Genomic DNA, 16,612 nt, shown 5'->3' with positions numbered 1-16,612 from the left:
GAAACTCTATGAAGCTGCAATCAGTTCAAAACACTAAATTCTGACTGCATTGTTGCTGTTATTTGATATGGAAGATGTGCAAAAGCTGTAAATGTCATGTTCAGGTGTTGGGTGACCTGTCATTGATGTCATTATGAGTTATTAAAAATGTAATCCACATATTCACAGTAATCACAGCATCTCTCTATGTGTGTGTCACAGTCACAGTGACAGACAATTTCCCTGTTCCTTCGAGTAAATCATGTTGAAAACTAGCACAATAGAAAAACCGGTTAGTCCACAGGTCAAAGTCATGATATATAAACTCAGAGGCATTTTTGTCTTCAGACACAGAGGCAAACTTTCATCAGCTGACACTCAGGGAAGAACATTTAAAGGTGGAAGAACGTGGTGAGACATGTATTTTCTTTTCTTATAATTATTTTTGATTGACACTATATTAGTGTTGTTGTTGTTATATTGTATGGCAAGAAATAATGGACAATGGAGAGATAATAAAAATAAAAAATAATATTAATTAATAAAAACAGAAAAATAAAGAAAATATGAACAAAAATGTATAAAAATATAAAAAATATTTGCCATGAGCCCATTATTTGTCTCTACTGTCAATAGCTGTGTACTTCATGACTGTGAGTTTATTAATGTTGGATATAATTAAAATGCAGATGTCATCACTTAGTTGGTAGAAACAGGCTGAACATAACAGTTTTACAATGAAAAAGTTGTAATTTAGATTTTTATTTTTTGGAGATTTTGTAGCGAGCATATCATTAAAATTAAACTTTTTAAAAACCTTTTTTATTTTTTTAAATTTTTTTTTTTTTAACCAATTGCAGCAATAAAAAGCTCATTTAAAATAATCAGTTATTTAATTTCAAGTACAATTCAGCTTTTAAGACTTAATTTTCTTAAGAAAAAATGTTGTGCTAATAGATTGAGGTAGTCTACGTGTTCTCAGTGCATTTCCCTTGTTTCACAAATTTTATAGCGTCATTGAACAACAGACATAGCAAGACAACTTGTATGTCACAGTTAATACACAACCGGAGTTCAAGATGCTTTACATAATGTATTAAAACATTAAAAAAGAAAAAAAAAACCACAAGATAATAAAATGCAAATGTAAAAGAATAGAAACCTTAAAAGAACTACAACATAAATAGACAATACAAAACAGAAAAGTATAGGACACTTGATTTTATTAAAAGTTGACTTTTTAGTAACTTGAAGTGTACTGGAATTAGATGCAATATTCTTACCCCACTGACAGCAATATTAATATTTCACTTATTAAAAATATAATTACATTTTATTAATTATATGTCTTGTTTTTTTTAAATCATTTTTTTTGTTGTATATCAGTATATCACACAAGTGTAAACATTATACATTTTACATGTTTTCTCCTCTCTTCCACTCCCCCCATAATGTCACATAATATGTAAACTTTGTGAGATCTACTATGGAAAAGATTACAATTGTGTCATCATAAACAATTAATTTTACGTCTTGTTAAAGGAGATATTTTTCAGTATCAGTGATTTTTAATCCCAGGACAAATCTGAAGGGTCGTGACTAACAGGAGAGGAAGTAGAAATATAATCTACATCTACAAAAACATCTGCTATTGCTGCTATGTCTTTTTCAGATTTACTGTAATATTTCCTTTATTCTCCCCAAAATATAATTGAGATATAGTGAGGAAAATCACTCTTTGGTTGTTCTGGTCACAAGTCAAAAACGTTTGGGAACCACTTGGTTTGTTTGTTTTTGTGGCACAGTTTTCCTCAGGATGTGGTGACACACTTTAACAACTGATTGATGATCTTTTGCTTTTTCTCTCCGTCTGCTGTTGACTTTTTATGAGCAGCACATGTTTTAGCTGCTCTCACCACTAGAGGACTCTGTTTACTGTAAACTGTGCCAATAAACTTGGTGTCAATTCAAACCAAGTCTACCCATTTTAAGTCCTGCTTCTGTTTTCAGGTACAATGTGTGATTGACTTTACCCTATCCTCCTCTATCCACTGTGACATTTTATGTTTCCCTCCCGCAGAGGTTGTTAAGATGAAGTTGGGGCTGCTGGTTGTGCTGGCTGTGGCGGTTCTGGTGCCCAGTCTGTCCGAGGGCCGGATCGTCTCCAGATGTGAGCTGAAAGACAAGCTCGGGGAGGCGATCGTTCTGCCCAGAAGGCTTCAAAGGTTCAAGGAAAGAATCTTGACTATAGGTGAGGTTAATAAACGGTGGGTTTGTGTGTCCTGGGGGTCAGAAAAGTCAGATCATGACCTCCAGAGTCACCAGTACAAGTTTTCAATTTTCCAATTGCAAAGACAGACTGCTGATTGACAAGTGTATAAGCGTTTATATTGACTTGCTTTAGATGTTCTCTCATAATTATGATTTCATAATTTATTTATTTTGTTTTATTTAAAGATCCTCTCCAAACATGTTTTACAGTAGGACAAATAAAAATCCTCTGCTTGGAATGATAAATTGTGTTTGACATGTTTTTTCTACAAAAAATGTTCAGTCATCATATTTAAAATCCTTAAAATGAGCATCTTCTCCTTCTACCTCATTAAAAATCCAGAATCTATGAATATGTAAATATGTTTCATTTCAAAACTTTAACTTCTGGACACAAGATGTCTCCTCCCTCACTGTAAAGTCCATTCACAGTGTTTGTACACTGGAGGCTTCAAGTTTTCACATCACATTTGTTGCATACTGGACGACAATTGGCTCCAAACTAATTGTGATGTCACAAATCATGAAGGTACACGCCTTAAACTCAGATTTAAGATGAGCTCAGAGAAACTTTCCCCCATCAGCAGATGAATATGAAAACAAATTCTGCACATACATCATCCTGCACAGAGAAGAGAACAACATTAACTGAAGGAAGAAGAAAAACATGTTTTTGAGTGGAAGAGGACTTTAATGTTTATTTGTACAGGGACACATACCACAGCATTTATAGCCAAAGCTAGTTTGTGATGCCTGTCCCTTGACGGGCCTTTAAAATACATAAAACTCAACAATACAATACACATGGGACTGCACAAAACACAAAAATTAACAAGAAAATACAAAACAAAACAGCACAAAACACAAACAATTTACAAACAATGATACAATAAAAGTATCATAAAACAACAGGCACCAGATCACTCATGACTACATCACTGATCCCTCCTTAAAAAGTTTAAAATGATCCCAGTCAGAACAGAAACAGCCGCCTGTCCGAATGAGGCTTTAGGTAAGGGAACCTTACGATTCCCAGTAGTCGCACCTCATGTTACTGAACTAATTATGAGAAAAGATCTCATAATTATCAAATATGTGCAGTTTTGATTTGAAAGGTACTGTGTAAATAACATTTATTATTAAAATTATGTTTGTAATTATGATTTAAAGATACTTTTGTATCATATATTTTGTTTGTACCCCATACCATGCAATCATGGTCTGGAGACAATTAAACAAATCAAGTCAAGTCAAGTCAAGTTCCTATATTTCCCTGTATCCCTTGGAATTATGTTCATATTGGACGATACTGCACTCCATAAGTTACACCAATGTTCAATGCCAATGCAGGAAATAGTATGTAGCGAGGTCAAAAGAAAGGGAAATGGAGGTCGGGGTGGTGGATTGACATGTAGCATCACAGAACTGCATGTAACAGTTTTTTATTTTTATGAACTGTAATCACCATCTTTCCCTGACAGTAACCATGTTTTATTTGCAATGAAGAATCCAGGGTTTTACAGAATCGTTTAATATCAACATTCTTTTCTGGAGTTCAGGTTGTATCATTACGAGATACAGAAGACATGATTATAACTGACATTCACACCTTCTTCTCTTCTTTTTTTTCCTGTTGTGTGGTTGTTTTGTTGCAGTTATCTGTGAAGCAGAGAGGAGGTCCCGTCTGAACACTGGCCTGGTCAGGGTGTTCGGAAAACGCAAAACTACAACAGTCAGACCAACAACCACGACTCTCTCAACGCCACCAGGCAATGAAACTATCACCAAACCACCTATCAAACCACCTATCAAACCAATGACCACCAAACCAATAGCTCCTGAGCTAACCAAAGCAACAGTAGCAGGTACACCAAGGGGAAGAGCTTCTGACACTGGCGGCAGAAGACAAAAGCGTGAGGCTGACAAAATCAGTGCTGAGTCTGAAACAACTGGCGATGAGTCTGACATGGTCAGCGGGGAGACTGACACAATCGGCGAGGAGGCTGAAACAACCGGTGATGAGGTCGAAACGATTGGCGAGGAGGGTGACACAACCGGTGATGAGGTCGAAACGATTGGCAAGGAGGGTGACACAATCGGCGAGGAGGCTGAAACAACCGGTGATGAGGACGAAATGATTGGCGAGGAGGGTGACACAATCAGCGAGGAGGCTGAAACAACCGGTGATGAGGACGAAACGATTGGCGAGGAGGGTGACACAATCAGCGAGGAGGCTGAAACAACCGGTGATGAGGACGAAACGATTGGCGAGGAGGCTGAAACAATTGGGGAGGAGGCTGAAACAAACGTTGACGAGTCTGACACGACAGAGATGGACGAGAGCTTGGAGGAAATGTTCAACGAGGAAGAAAGCAAGTTCGATGAGGAGGAGATGATGGAGGACGACAACAGGATGGGCGATGAGGACGAAGAGAGTGATGAGGAGGACATCGAAAATGAGCAGGAGCTTGAGGAAGGAGGGAAACGTAAGAAGCGATTTGTACCCCGCTCGAAGCCCAAAAGGAAGCCCAAGAGGAAGTGGAAGCCTTGGTCCCTCGGCTTTTACGGGCTCTTCCAGCTGTCCGACAGCACCTTCTGTGATTCAGGTTATCGCTGGACCAGAAACGTCTGCAAGACAAGCTGCAAGGGTACGTCTTTAAACCAAAGAGAAAAGAGTTATTGCTGATCATTTCTATATGATGTGCATAATAATTTAAACTTGATGTTTTGAACTTTAATTACTGTTCCTTTTCCCCCCCTTGAAGCCTTCACCGATGACAACATTGAGGATGACATCGATTGCTTCGTGAAGAGTCGTTACTGGCTGTAAGTTACTGTACACCAATGTTAGAGTGTTATTCCACCTAAAATCCGTCTTTTGGGTATGAAACACTCATAGGCTGAAATGTGACATTAAAGGATAAGGCTGGCGATTTTCTATATTTTTGTTATTGTCAACAAACCTCATGCAGAGCCAAACCAACAACGAATTGATCTACTAACAAATATTGTGTGTGTAATCAAAGCCTGATATATCTTATTCCTCTGTGCCATAGACCTCCATTGTTGTCCAAAAAGTATTAAAAACACGTTAATGGGCCACACTGTTGTACTGGGTGACATGTTCCTTCGCCCCTAAAGAGTGTAATCACTCTAGTTTGTTTAGAAACGGCTCCAAAGACTTATGACAGCAATAACGATTTCAGTCTCCAGAGAGTAGTTCTATGTAAAGCAGACGCCACTGAGCGATAACAATGATACTTATTAACACCGTGTTGTGTTTAGCAGCAAATGTTAGCGAAAAGGCTGTAAAGTCAGTGGTAATATTAGCTGGTTAGCTAGCAGCAGTATTCATTATTTAACATTAAGTAAAGAAAGCTCACAAACATGTAGCTGCTGTTTTTACTGACACTATTTAGCTCTAAATATCAGGATAACTGTTTACACATTAATTAGTATTAATCCTGATGCATCAAATGTATTCAATATAGTCACGGGGGATAATTTTCTGCAAAATGAGTATTTTTAGATTGTGGTGTGGCTACTTTTACTTGAGTAAAGGATCTGATTACTTCTTCCATCACTGCTCACTATATTTTTAATGCAACAGATGTATATAGTAATGTGTATTTCATAAAGTGATCATAAGTTTTATGTAAAGTAGCTAGGAATAACTGTCAAATAAATGTAGTACAATAGTTTTCCCTTAATTGTGGTGGAGTAGAAACACAAACTAGCATAAAATGGATATACTTAGATACTGTCCACCACTGTTGCTCATATACATATGAATCAAAGTCCCACTTAAGACTATATATAATATACGAGCTGCTTACTGACTTAATTCATCTAATAACTGTTATCTGTTTTCCTTTTCTCACACAGGTTTTTGCTGAAGAGCGCCAGACGGTGTTATCGCGCCAGGAACTTCTTCAACAAATGTAATTGAGCTGCTGTCAGAACACATTTTCTGCCTGCAGGATATCACAGCAACAATGATTTCTTTCATTTTTATCAGCATTATCTCCAATGTGACATATGCGCTGTGAACTGCACGGTATATCTTCCAAACTCTGAGAACCTTTTTCATTTTCTTTGCTAAAGTCAGTTTGTTTCAGTTTCTTCGTGGGTGAATTTGCTCCCAAAGTCACGAGAACTTGAACTAAAACTGAATGTTTCTCGGTAACTGGAATAGTTTTGGTGGTGTTGTTTGCTACTTGCATCAGTAATTATGTTCCGATGATAAAACAAAGAGCAGCAATTCTTGTATCTCCTGCTGTCTGTTATTCTTCAATAAAGATGTTCTACTGTACAGTGTTTGTTTCAGAACATGTTTTCATAAAACACTGATCAAAGTCCTTCCTGATTTGATTACTTTAAGTCTGATGACATACAGTCAAGGACAACTCAAGTCAACTTTTTATCAAACCTTTAACATAAAACACAACATACACAGCCTATAGCAGTGCTAGGCAAATAATGGCCCGTGGGCAAAATCTGGCCCCTCCAACAAAAATATTTGGCCCTCTAATGAAAGCTGAGGTTTTCCCCTTTTACAGATATATCTTTACAAGATGGATAACACAAGTACATAACATATTTTGGCTGATCTGACAGGAACAGCACTTCAACCATGAATGAAGCAGTGCGGATAAGCTATCAATTACATTTCTAGTCTATGTTCATGTTTATGAGTCATTTTGCTGCCAAATGAGTATCAACATAAGCTGAAGTTACTCGGTTTGCTATCACTTACTGATAAGAAGAGGAAGAGGAGGCCTTCTTGTAACAGGAAATAGATAAATGTGTTGACAATGTGCGACACATAGTAACAGGGGACATTATACAGACAACTTATAGGATATTGGACACAGATAAAGCAGCTGAATACCAAGTGTAACCCTTTAAGATGCCGACGCTTCAATAATGAAACCCAGTCAGTCAGTGTGGGTCATGCCATAACAGGCTTTTATTAAAAATCTATAAAACAATAAAACCAAAGCCACAAAAAGGAGCTTATAGGCAGTCATACTGCCGCCTAGCGTCCAAACTACGTTGTGAGGGACTGGCATTATGGGATTATAAATGGTACCCCAAACTATTAAGGTGATTGAACTCTCAGGACACCAACTACTCCTGACTAGAGGCAAAAGAGTTAAAAATAAACTCTAAAAACAATAAATAAATGCTAAGAACAATGATTAACAACTAAACTTAAAGCTAAAATAAACGGTAGCCAGTGTTGTCCAAGGTTATCATGTTTAAATCTACAATGTGCAAAAATGTATTTAAAAGTTTATCTGAAGATAATATGAAGCTTCAGTGTCCAAATGAGTCAGATCAAGTAGATATCTTTCAAAGTTACAGTCTTTTTAGTGCCAAAGTTCCTCTTTTTGTTACTATACTTCCACCACAGCTCAACAGGGAAACACTGTCCGAGGAAACACAAAGAGGGAATTTAATGCTAAAAAGACTGTAAATGTGTCAGATATCCACTTGATATGACTAACTCAGACTGCTGAAGCTGAGTATAAGTTTCACAGAGACTTTTAAATGAATGAAGGGGATCTTTTAATAGCCAGTATGAACATGATTACAGCGAGGAAAACCTCTTTCAGTGTTGTTATGGACACCTGACTGTTGTTTTAAGAAAGACTTCTTTAATGGTACGTCCAGAAGCAACATTTACTTGTGCTGTGGAGAGCTAGACGTAATGTCCAGATATGAAATACAGAATTCATCAACTTTTTGCCACCGACTGTGGGATATACCGTGAAGTTATGAAGAAGATATGCTAAGTATGATGATAAACAAGACTAAGAGTCTACAACCATGCCAGCAGCTCTGTGAGGCTGTAATTAGGCACAGAGGTGCTTTGAACTAAATGCTAATGACATGAAAATATTCTTCTGCTGGCAGTGAGCACATGTTTAACTGTGAAGAACTCTATGTGAAAAGTCAGAAGAATCAAGTCAAATTTATTGACTTGACATTGAGTTTACAGCAGGTGTAAACTCAATGTGCTTAAAAACAAGTAAAGATCATACATAACAAATATATTACATTAACATTACATATATAAAACAAATAAGATAAAACATAAAATAAGATGTTACATAAATAAAAACATATAAGACAGTATAATATATATATATACATATATCATTATCATTGTTAAAAGAAATAACAATAATAATACTGTTTCTAAAAAGAAGGTTTCACTCATCAACCTAACTAAAAGCTTGTGAAAAAAGATGTTTTGAGTCTGCTTTTAAAGGAAGACACTGTTGTAACAGACCTGAGTTCATGTGGTAGAGAGTAGGACCATAATGGCTGAAGGCACCATGAGCTGATTTAGTATTTATTCTAGGTATGGTGAGGAGACCTTAATTTGATGGTCTCAAGGGTCTATCTGGCGTGTACTCGGAGAGCATGTCAACAACGTAGGAGGGAGCTAGGCCGTTCATAGCTTTAAAAACCATAAGAAGTATTTTAAAATCCATTCTTTGCTTTACTGGGAGCCAGTGATGAGAAATTAAAAGAGGAGCGATGTGTTCACACCTTCTGGTGTTGGTTAATACTCTGGCTGCAGCGTTCTGGATAAGCTGGAGTTTATTAACCAGTCCAGCAAAGAGTTCATTACAATAGTCTAGTCGACTGGAAATGAATGCGTGAACCAACTTTTCAGAGTCAGACTGTGACAGGAAAGATCTAACTTTGGATATATTTCTAAGATGATAAAAAGCAGTCTTAGAGATACTGGAAATGTGCTTCTGAAAGTTAAGATCAGCATCCAAGATCACACCCAAGTTTTTGACATGATGAGTCATCAGGATACGTTATCTAGGAACTATGAATGTCTGCACAAACTTTTATACCAATCCATTCTGAGATATTTCACTGGATAAATGGAAAACTCTGACCTGATTGTGGCACCGCAGGAGAAGTCAAGCAAGTGTTTATTTAGATTCTTTTCTCTGAAAACAGCTGCCTGCTGCGGTCGAAAACGACGCTATGAGAGCGCTGAGAGTGAAGCAAAACAGTAAAGTTGCAGCCAGACAGATAAACAACGAGCTGAAACTCATTATAAAGCTCCACAAAGCTGAGAGGAGCTGTTGAGTCACTGATAATTCTCTGTAGGTTCATCACTACGAGCCACGACCAACACATTACACACTGACAGTGACTATATTGGTATTATGAAAAAATATTGATTATATCTGCTTTAAGATCAGAGTAACATAAGAGCTTTAGAGGACCTGATCAGACACTTTACAGCAGCCGTCTGGATCAGTTTTAAACTATTCAGGGATGTTTTGCTAAGACAGGAGATGTGGTTATACAAGTCTTGACAGGATGAAATAAGTGTGAGGAATCATTTCCACCTCAGCTTGAGGCACAAAGGATCAAAAAGTTTAACGATATTCAGACGAATCAAATATTTAAAATGCTGGCCAAGAGTCAGAGTCTAAATTTATGAATGTAGGTTTACACACTGATAAGCACCTCTGTGTTTATTTTATATAAATATATTTTGTAGGAAATATGGTTACAGAAAAATAAACCATCTCATCAAACTGAAATAGTACTTATTTACCTCCCAGTACTGTGCATTGACATACATTAACTCCCAGCTGTATTGAGTTTCTTGTCTTTCTTGTCTCCAACATCACTTTTTTGTCACTTTCTCTGCAATAAAGTCTGTCTTTTACATTATTCCAGTGTTTGATTTATCAGCCTGGAGCTCTTGATGACTTCAGTTTTAGTATTAAAAGCTTAGTAATCCTATTTTCAGATTTTGCAGACTCTTCATGGAAACCTTTTTCCCTGAAACTGAAATGACACGTCCTCTGCTCACCTTTCATGTTGCTGTTTTTCTGCTCTTGGTATTGTTCTTTCCTTTGTTAGGTTTAACATAATAGCTGTGCTCAGGAAACTAATGGCATCATATTTTACACGCTCTCTGTATTCACTGCTGTCACACTGCCGGTGCTGACACTCGATCCTCTGAAATTTTAAATGTCTTATGATGATGCGAGAAGATAAAACTGTTTCACCATATCTGGTTTTTAGTCTCATGGCCAGCTCTTTTCAACAGGACGAAGGCGTGACCTATAAATGAGAAAAGATGTTTTCAGGTAGACGTATCATTTTCCCCCCTTGACCTCCTTAGAGCTCAGAAACCCAACACTAAGTGTGAGATTGTGTACTTCAAGGGACCCATTTCTAGGTACCAAGGGAGCGGCCTTTATTTGAAGGGAACAAAAGATGCAGGTTCTCTCTGATTCGCTACCAGTGGCTCTGCAGACACTATATATATCATGTCACGTATGTTCTCACAGCCAGAAACAATAGTTGGAGTCAAGATGAAGGTACTCGTGGTGTTTCTCTTGGTAGTGCTGGACTCCAGTCTGACCGAGGGGAGGATTGTGTCAAAATGTGAGCTGAGAGATGAAGTGATGAAGGCCATGTCCACCCTGTCTGATAAGGCAAAGCAGAAAGGACTGACTGCAGAGAACTTGGTGGCCAAGAGTAAGTACTGGTTGTTACTTTTACATTAGAAATACCAAAACTTGATGACATAGAACGATTCTGATGAATTCAAGTAGGAGCTACAGCCAAAATGTGATTATATGCCAACATGCATGTGTGGATGCAAGAGATTAGTTGCATGAATCATTTACCCAGAAACCCAAATCAGAAAAAACCCCCAAAGTGTTCCAATAGAAGGAAATAACAGACAGGAGGAGCTGAATGCTTTTTTTCTGTGAGGAAACCTTTAAAAAAATTACAAAATATATCTAAGAACTGATGAGGCTGGTGTTTTACCAACTGTCAGAAAAATTCATCTCTTAATACTTTCTAGCGTTGCTGCCTTATTAGTGATTTCTGCTGAAGATGAAAATCTTTAAAAATCACACATATACAGTTTTTTTTTTTTTTTTTTTAAAAAAAGCTCAGTAATTTCCTAAAATGGCCAGGCACTATAGTGTTAAGTAAGTGTCACTCAAACAAAAGGAAATAGTGCATTTGTTGGGGACTATTTTCAGTGGCGGATGAATCCACATTCGGTGCTCTAGTGAATATTTCTGGCAGCAGGACGGCATTTTTGGACAACAACGGACATCAAAGGCACAGAGGAATAAGATCTATCAGGCTTTGGATACATACATAATACTTGTTAGTAGAGCACTTCATTGTTTGTTCGTTGTTGGTTTCGGTCTTTTCATTGGATTTGTTGATATTAAATAAAATAATAAAACATAGAATATTTCCAGCTTTAAATCTTGGACACACCAGGATCTAAAACCAAAATGATTTTTGTGGCGGATCAATTAATTCCATGGAATGGAATCAGTGTGATCAGTGGATTCAATGACGGGAGGGAAGTAAATCACTAGAGACCTCCGCTGGCTGAGCCGGCTGACTGCTGGTTGCTTCTCCATTCACTTCAATGGGGACAAAATTATTTAATTGTGCAGCTCTTCTAGATTTTCCACATGTTATTGGACTGAATGGATCAAATTCTGATAGTAAAATGAATCATTTTGTGGGGTTTGTGAGGCTCAAAAACATGTATTCACCATTTTACATCAACTCCTTTACCAATGATTGTGTGCAGGAAAAATGCATCATGTGACGGACTTGGAAGTTGTAATTACATTGTTTGGCTACTATGTCAAATTGGATTCACAGCACTTCCTGGGGGCTTGGTCTTGACAGCGCTGGCCTTTGAGGGGACAGAGAGCTCATGAGTCCAAAATGGAGGACGCTCAATTTTCATTTGATTGACTAGGCGCCATCTTTGAATCTGGTATCCAGTAAGCCGTAGTAAGTAGTAAACAGGACAGTATAGAAAAATTAGAGAGAACAGTGATCTGGGAACTATTGTGACTGAGTTAGTTAGCGGTTAGCTCGCCCTAACTAGCCTTGCTCATAAGGGTAAGCTAGTTAGGACGACCTGCCAGCTTTTGGATCCACCTATTTCACATGGGCAAACAAATACATGACCGCTGTCTGTCCTGTAAAGTTGATTCCTATGGCTCTAATGTGGGTAGTACCTATATATGAATGACATTAGACTTTCTTCTGTCTTCTCTGTAATAAAATATCCCTCTTCATCCAGCTGTAAAAATCCTGGACTCTGGAGAAATGTCTTGGACTATAAACTACTTTTCCTCTTTTTTGTGTGGTGCCTTCAAGGACTGTCAAAGGAAATATAGCTGTAATCTTTCGGGCCAAATATTGTGCTGTCAGACAACAGTATGGAGGAGAAGGAAGCGACCACCAGAGCTACATTACAGCCGCAGCCTGATACTCAAACTTCACAGTGCTGAGTTTCTTTTGAATAAACTCTGTGACAACAACAACAAGAGAATTTTGAAACTCAGGTTTAAGTTTTTCACGAAGGTGGCAATAGACTGAACCTCACATAGTGTCCAAAATGCAAAAGGTTCATCATCTGGGGATTATGAATGTACCTGGTAAAACTTTCTGAGAATCTGTCCGTCAGATTTTTATATTTCTTGTGTATAAATTGAAATTTTGGCCTAATGGTGGTGCTAAGACACCCAAATAATAGGAATCATCCTCTGGTGACCATGAATATTCACAATAAATTCAGTCTGACCAGTTGCTGTGGAGAGAAACCAACATCTCCAGCCTCGCCTCTAGGATAATAAACGTATGGATTAAAAAATGTGTCATGTGGAGATGATTTGTCAGATTGTTTCTCTCCTCTCTCTGCTGCCTTCAGTTGTCTGTCATGTGGAGGAAGGTTCTGGATTCAACACCAGCACAATACATCAGCTGAGGCCCAGGATGGAAAACCATCCAAAGAGAGGGAAGAGGGAGGCTCACTACGCCGGCATGTTCGGCCTGGCTCACCATGGGAGCCATTTTAGCACAATGCAGCCGCACACCCGGCAGCGACGGCACGCCGCGGAGCCTCCATCACAAAACCCCCCTACACCGCCCGCCAGGCCTGCACCCCTGGACGAGGAGGTCTGGACACTGTATGGCCTTTTCCAGCTCAGCAATCACCTGGTCTGCAGTGACGGCGTCACTCCATCACCCAACACCTGTAACATCGACTGCAACAGTGAGCTTTGATTTCAGTTGTACTCATTTAAAATTCAGATCAACTGCTGCTTTTAAAGGAGCTGTGTGTAAAACTTTAATATCTTTAATGGCATTCATGTCCAGACTGAACGCAAAGAAAATTTTCGCCTGGAATTATTGGTGCAAATTTGACAGCTGTAGTGTTTCTGCTTCAATGCACTGATTCTACAGAAGTTAGCTGTAACTAGCAACATATAATCACGTGTGTCTGCTGTGTGTTTATATTTCAGCCCAGAAACTCAACAGAAACTACAGTTCACTCTCCTGATCTTTTTCTCTCCTTATATTCATGTAGTACTCACTTTTAACTTGTGTGGATGCATCTTTGCCCAAATTTGCACCCCCCTATGATGAGGTTTCCTAAGGCCATAAACTGAGGTCAAGTTAACCCAGGAAACTGTTTTCTTGTTTTCTATGCAGATTTGGCTGATGACAACATAAGTGATGACATTACCTGCCTGTTGAGGATCCTCACTGATCTTGTGTAAGTTCTTTTGAATGCAAAAGATGCACAGTGCAAGTATTCAGATCCTTCGTTGAAGTAAGGGTACCAATACAGTAAAAATACTCCAATACAAGTAGCTGCATGAAAAAATCCTACTACAGTAAAAATACATAAGTATTATGAGCTTGATGTAGTTAAAGTATTGCAGTAAAAGTACATAAGTATTATGAACTCGATGTAGTTAAAGTATTGCAGTAAAAGTACATAAGTATTATGAGCTCGATGTAGTTAAAGTATTGCAGTAAAAGTACATAAGTATTATGAGCTTGATGTAGTTTAAGTATTGCAGTAAAAGTAGTGGTTTGGTCCCTCTGACTGATATATTATTATATATGACATCATTAGATTATTAATAGTGAAGCATCAGTGTTAGAGCAGCATGTTACTGTTGTAGCTGCTGGAGGTGGAGCTAGTTTACACTACTTTATATACAGTTAGCTAGTTCCCAACACAGTGGTTCCCAACCTAGGGGTTGGGCCCCTCCAAAGGGTCAGCAGATAAATCTGAGGGGTGGTGAGATGATTAATGGGAGAGGAAAGAAGAAAAAACAAAGTTCGGATACACAAATCTGTTTTCAGTTTTTGGACTTTTTCTCTAATCTTTGATTTTTGCTGAAATATTGGATCATTTGAACATTTATTGAAATGAAAGCATGTGAGAAGTTTAGAGGGAAAAATCACTATTTGGTGGAGCTGTTAACAACTCATAGACATGTGAAATGTGACCCCGACTACACACTGCTTTTTGTAAGACGTCAAAAGACAAAAAGGTTGGAAACCACTGGTTTCATCTTTAACAATGTGTTGTATTTTAAAAGCTTGTTATATTATCCATTGTGTCAAATCTTCATCTGAAAAGTAACTAAAGCTGTCAAATAAATGTAGTGGAGTAGAAAGTACAATATTTACCTCTGAAATGTAGTGAAGTGGAAGTATAAAGTAGCATCACATGGAAATACTCATGTAAAGTACAAGTACCTCAAAACTGTACTTAAGTACAGTACTCGAGTAACTGTACCTGATTACTTTCCACCACTGGAAGGGTCTGATGTAATATTACTGACCAGAGACAACATTCTCTTAGTCTACACAGTTTGAGAACTTGACTCAAGCGTTTGCACCAAGATCTTTGAACAGATACAGAACAGACAACTGTACCATGCAATGATTCCATACAGCTTGGAAAACTATTAACAGTGTGTTTGCAAACACACAGATTCTGTTATTATTTTTAACTGAGGGGTTTGTTTCCACAGTGAGAATGGTTTCTCGGCGGCCCACTGGGAAGAGTTCAGAAGAATGTGAGTTTTGTCTTCACCTGTTTTTGAAAATGTAGTCTTCAAGTTGCATGTCGGCCACTGCCTTTAAAATCCAATACATAATGAATTAATTGTAAATTAATTCTAAAATCAATATAATCAGTTAAAGGTGCAGTTTGTAGAACTTAGTGGCATCTAACAGAACGGACTTGGCAGAAATGGAATATAACATTCATAAGTATGTTTTCATTGGTGTATAATCCCATGACAAGAACTATGGTGTTTACGTTACCTTAGAATGAGCCCTTTACATCTACATAGGGCCTTCCATGTTTCTACAGTAGCCCAGAACGGACAAACCAAACACTGGCTCTAGAGAGGGCCTTTCATGTGTTTTGTGAGTTTTGCGGCCTCCGTCAGTTCTCCTACACACTTGGAAGGGACGGAGGGTTGAGGTCAAGGGGCTGCAATCTGCAACCTCACCTCTAGATGCCACTAAATCCTGCACACTGGTCTTTTAACTTAACAGTTAAATGAAAGCTTCTGATAATGTTAATCTCTTCTGTTTGTTTCCAGGATCAGGATCATCTTCCAGGAGGAGTGTCGGGATAAGCAGTTCTCTGTGTACTTCGCTGAGTGCGCATAATCTCAATCTGCCATAAATATCAGTGGAAGGATTAAACTTCCAAGTGAGTGATTAATGGCAATAATAAAATTAAGTAAGTGAGTTGCACTTGTTGTTAATCATGTCTATAATAAACACAATCACAATGTGGCCTAATGAAGGAACTTTTTCCAAAATGCACAAGTCAGTAAAGATGATTGAAAGACTTTAAAGGGTCTTGTTATTATTAATGTGTTTTGTTATTGTGTCCGCAGCACATTTACAGTAAAGAATTTTAATTGTATGGTTGAGTCAGCAACACCTAACTTTACACCCAGTGTCCCATATTTACAGGTTTAAAAAGAGCCTGCGGCAAAATTCCCAATAACAAGTATGTCTTCTTTAACCTGTTGAGCCTGAACTCAAAGAAAAGCGCAGTGGTTCCTCAGTGACATGATGGATGTTCCATTAAAGTGTCTTTTAAACACGCAGCCATGACCTTTAAATCGCTCCATCAAAACATTCATGCTAATGGTTAATTAACAAGCACACGTGAGGTCATCAAATTGCATTAAAGTTGATTTAAAAGCAAAATAAGTCAGATTTCTACAAAAGAATATCATAAAATATACAGTATAGTGATTTATTGTTCTGTTTTACAGCCTATATACAGTATTGAAGAGGTGGAAGAAGCATTCAGACCCTTTACTTAGGTAAAAGTACCAATACAGTAATCTAAAAATATTCCTTTACTTGTAAAAGTCCTGCATGAAAAATCCTACTACAGTAAAAGTACATAAGTATTAGCAGCTTGATGTATTCGTAATTTGAAAGCTTGTTATATCATCCATTGTGTCAAATTGTCATCTGAAAA

General features: G+C 37.9%; 2 protein-coding genes across 2 annotated transcripts; both read left to right on the top strand.

The window, feature by feature from the left end:
* Positions 1–282: 282 nt before the first annotated feature.
* Positions 283–6,562, top strand: LOC137180265 (sodium/potassium/calcium exchanger 1-like). The gene is made up of 5 exons (XM_067585566.1): positions 283–390; positions 2,060–2,230; positions 3,906–4,898; positions 5,016–5,076; positions 6,136–6,562. Exons 2-5 carry the CDS (start codon positions 2,071–2,073, stop codon positions 6,197–6,199), a joined length of 1,278 nt encoding a protein of 425 aa, XP_067441667.1. The 5' UTR covers positions 283–390; positions 2,060–2,070; the 3' UTR covers positions 6,200–6,562.
* A 4,048-nt stretch (positions 6,563–10,610) lies between these two features.
* Positions 10,611–15,867, top strand: LOC137180610 (uncharacterized). Its single transcript, XM_067585980.1, has 5 exons — positions 10,611–10,782; positions 13,007–13,351; positions 13,792–13,855; positions 15,132–15,176; positions 15,711–15,867. Exons 1-5 carry the CDS (start codon positions 10,617–10,619, stop codon positions 15,778–15,780), a joined length of 690 nt encoding a protein of 229 aa, XP_067442081.1. The 5' UTR covers positions 10,611–10,616; the 3' UTR covers positions 15,781–15,867.
* Positions 15,868–16,612: the final 745 nt, after the last annotated feature.

The sequence above is a fragment of the Thunnus thynnus genome, chromosome 3 (genome assembly GCF_963924715.1).
Source record: "Thunnus thynnus chromosome 3, fThuThy2.1, whole genome shotgun sequence".
Classification (NCBI taxonomy): domain Eukaryota; kingdom Metazoa; phylum Chordata; class Actinopteri; order Scombriformes; family Scombridae; genus Thunnus; species Thunnus thynnus.
The sequence above is the reverse complement of the archived record's forward strand: the minus strand, read 5'-3'. Positions and strand labels throughout refer to the sequence as shown.

Bases quoted from the DNA above. Each gene is read 5' to 3' on its own strand.
- LOC137180265 (XM_067585566.1), top strand. From the start codon at position 2,071: ATGAAGTTGGGGCTGCTGGTTGTGCTGGCTGTGGCGGTTCTGGTGCCC. The intron at 2,231-3,905 runs GTGAGGTTAATA...GTTTTGTTGCAG, and splicing joins GGAAAGAATCTTGACTATAG to TTATCTGTGAAGCAGAGAGG. The intron at 5,077-6,135 runs GTAAGTTACTGT...TTTCTCACACAG, and splicing joins GTGAAGAGTCGTTACTGGCT to GTTTTTGCTGAAGAGCGCCA.
- LOC137180610 (XM_067585980.1), top strand. From the start codon at position 10,617: ATGAAGGTACTCGTGGTGTTTCTCTTGGTAGTGCTGGACTCCAGTCTG. The intron at 10,783-13,006 runs GTAAGTACTGGT...TGCTGCCTTCAG, and splicing joins AGAGAACTTGGTGGCCAAGA to TTGTCTGTCATGTGGAGGAA. The intron at 15,177-15,710 runs GTGAGTTTTGTC...GTTTGTTTCCAG, and splicing joins TGGGAAGAGTTCAGAAGAAT to GATCAGGATCATCTTCCAGG.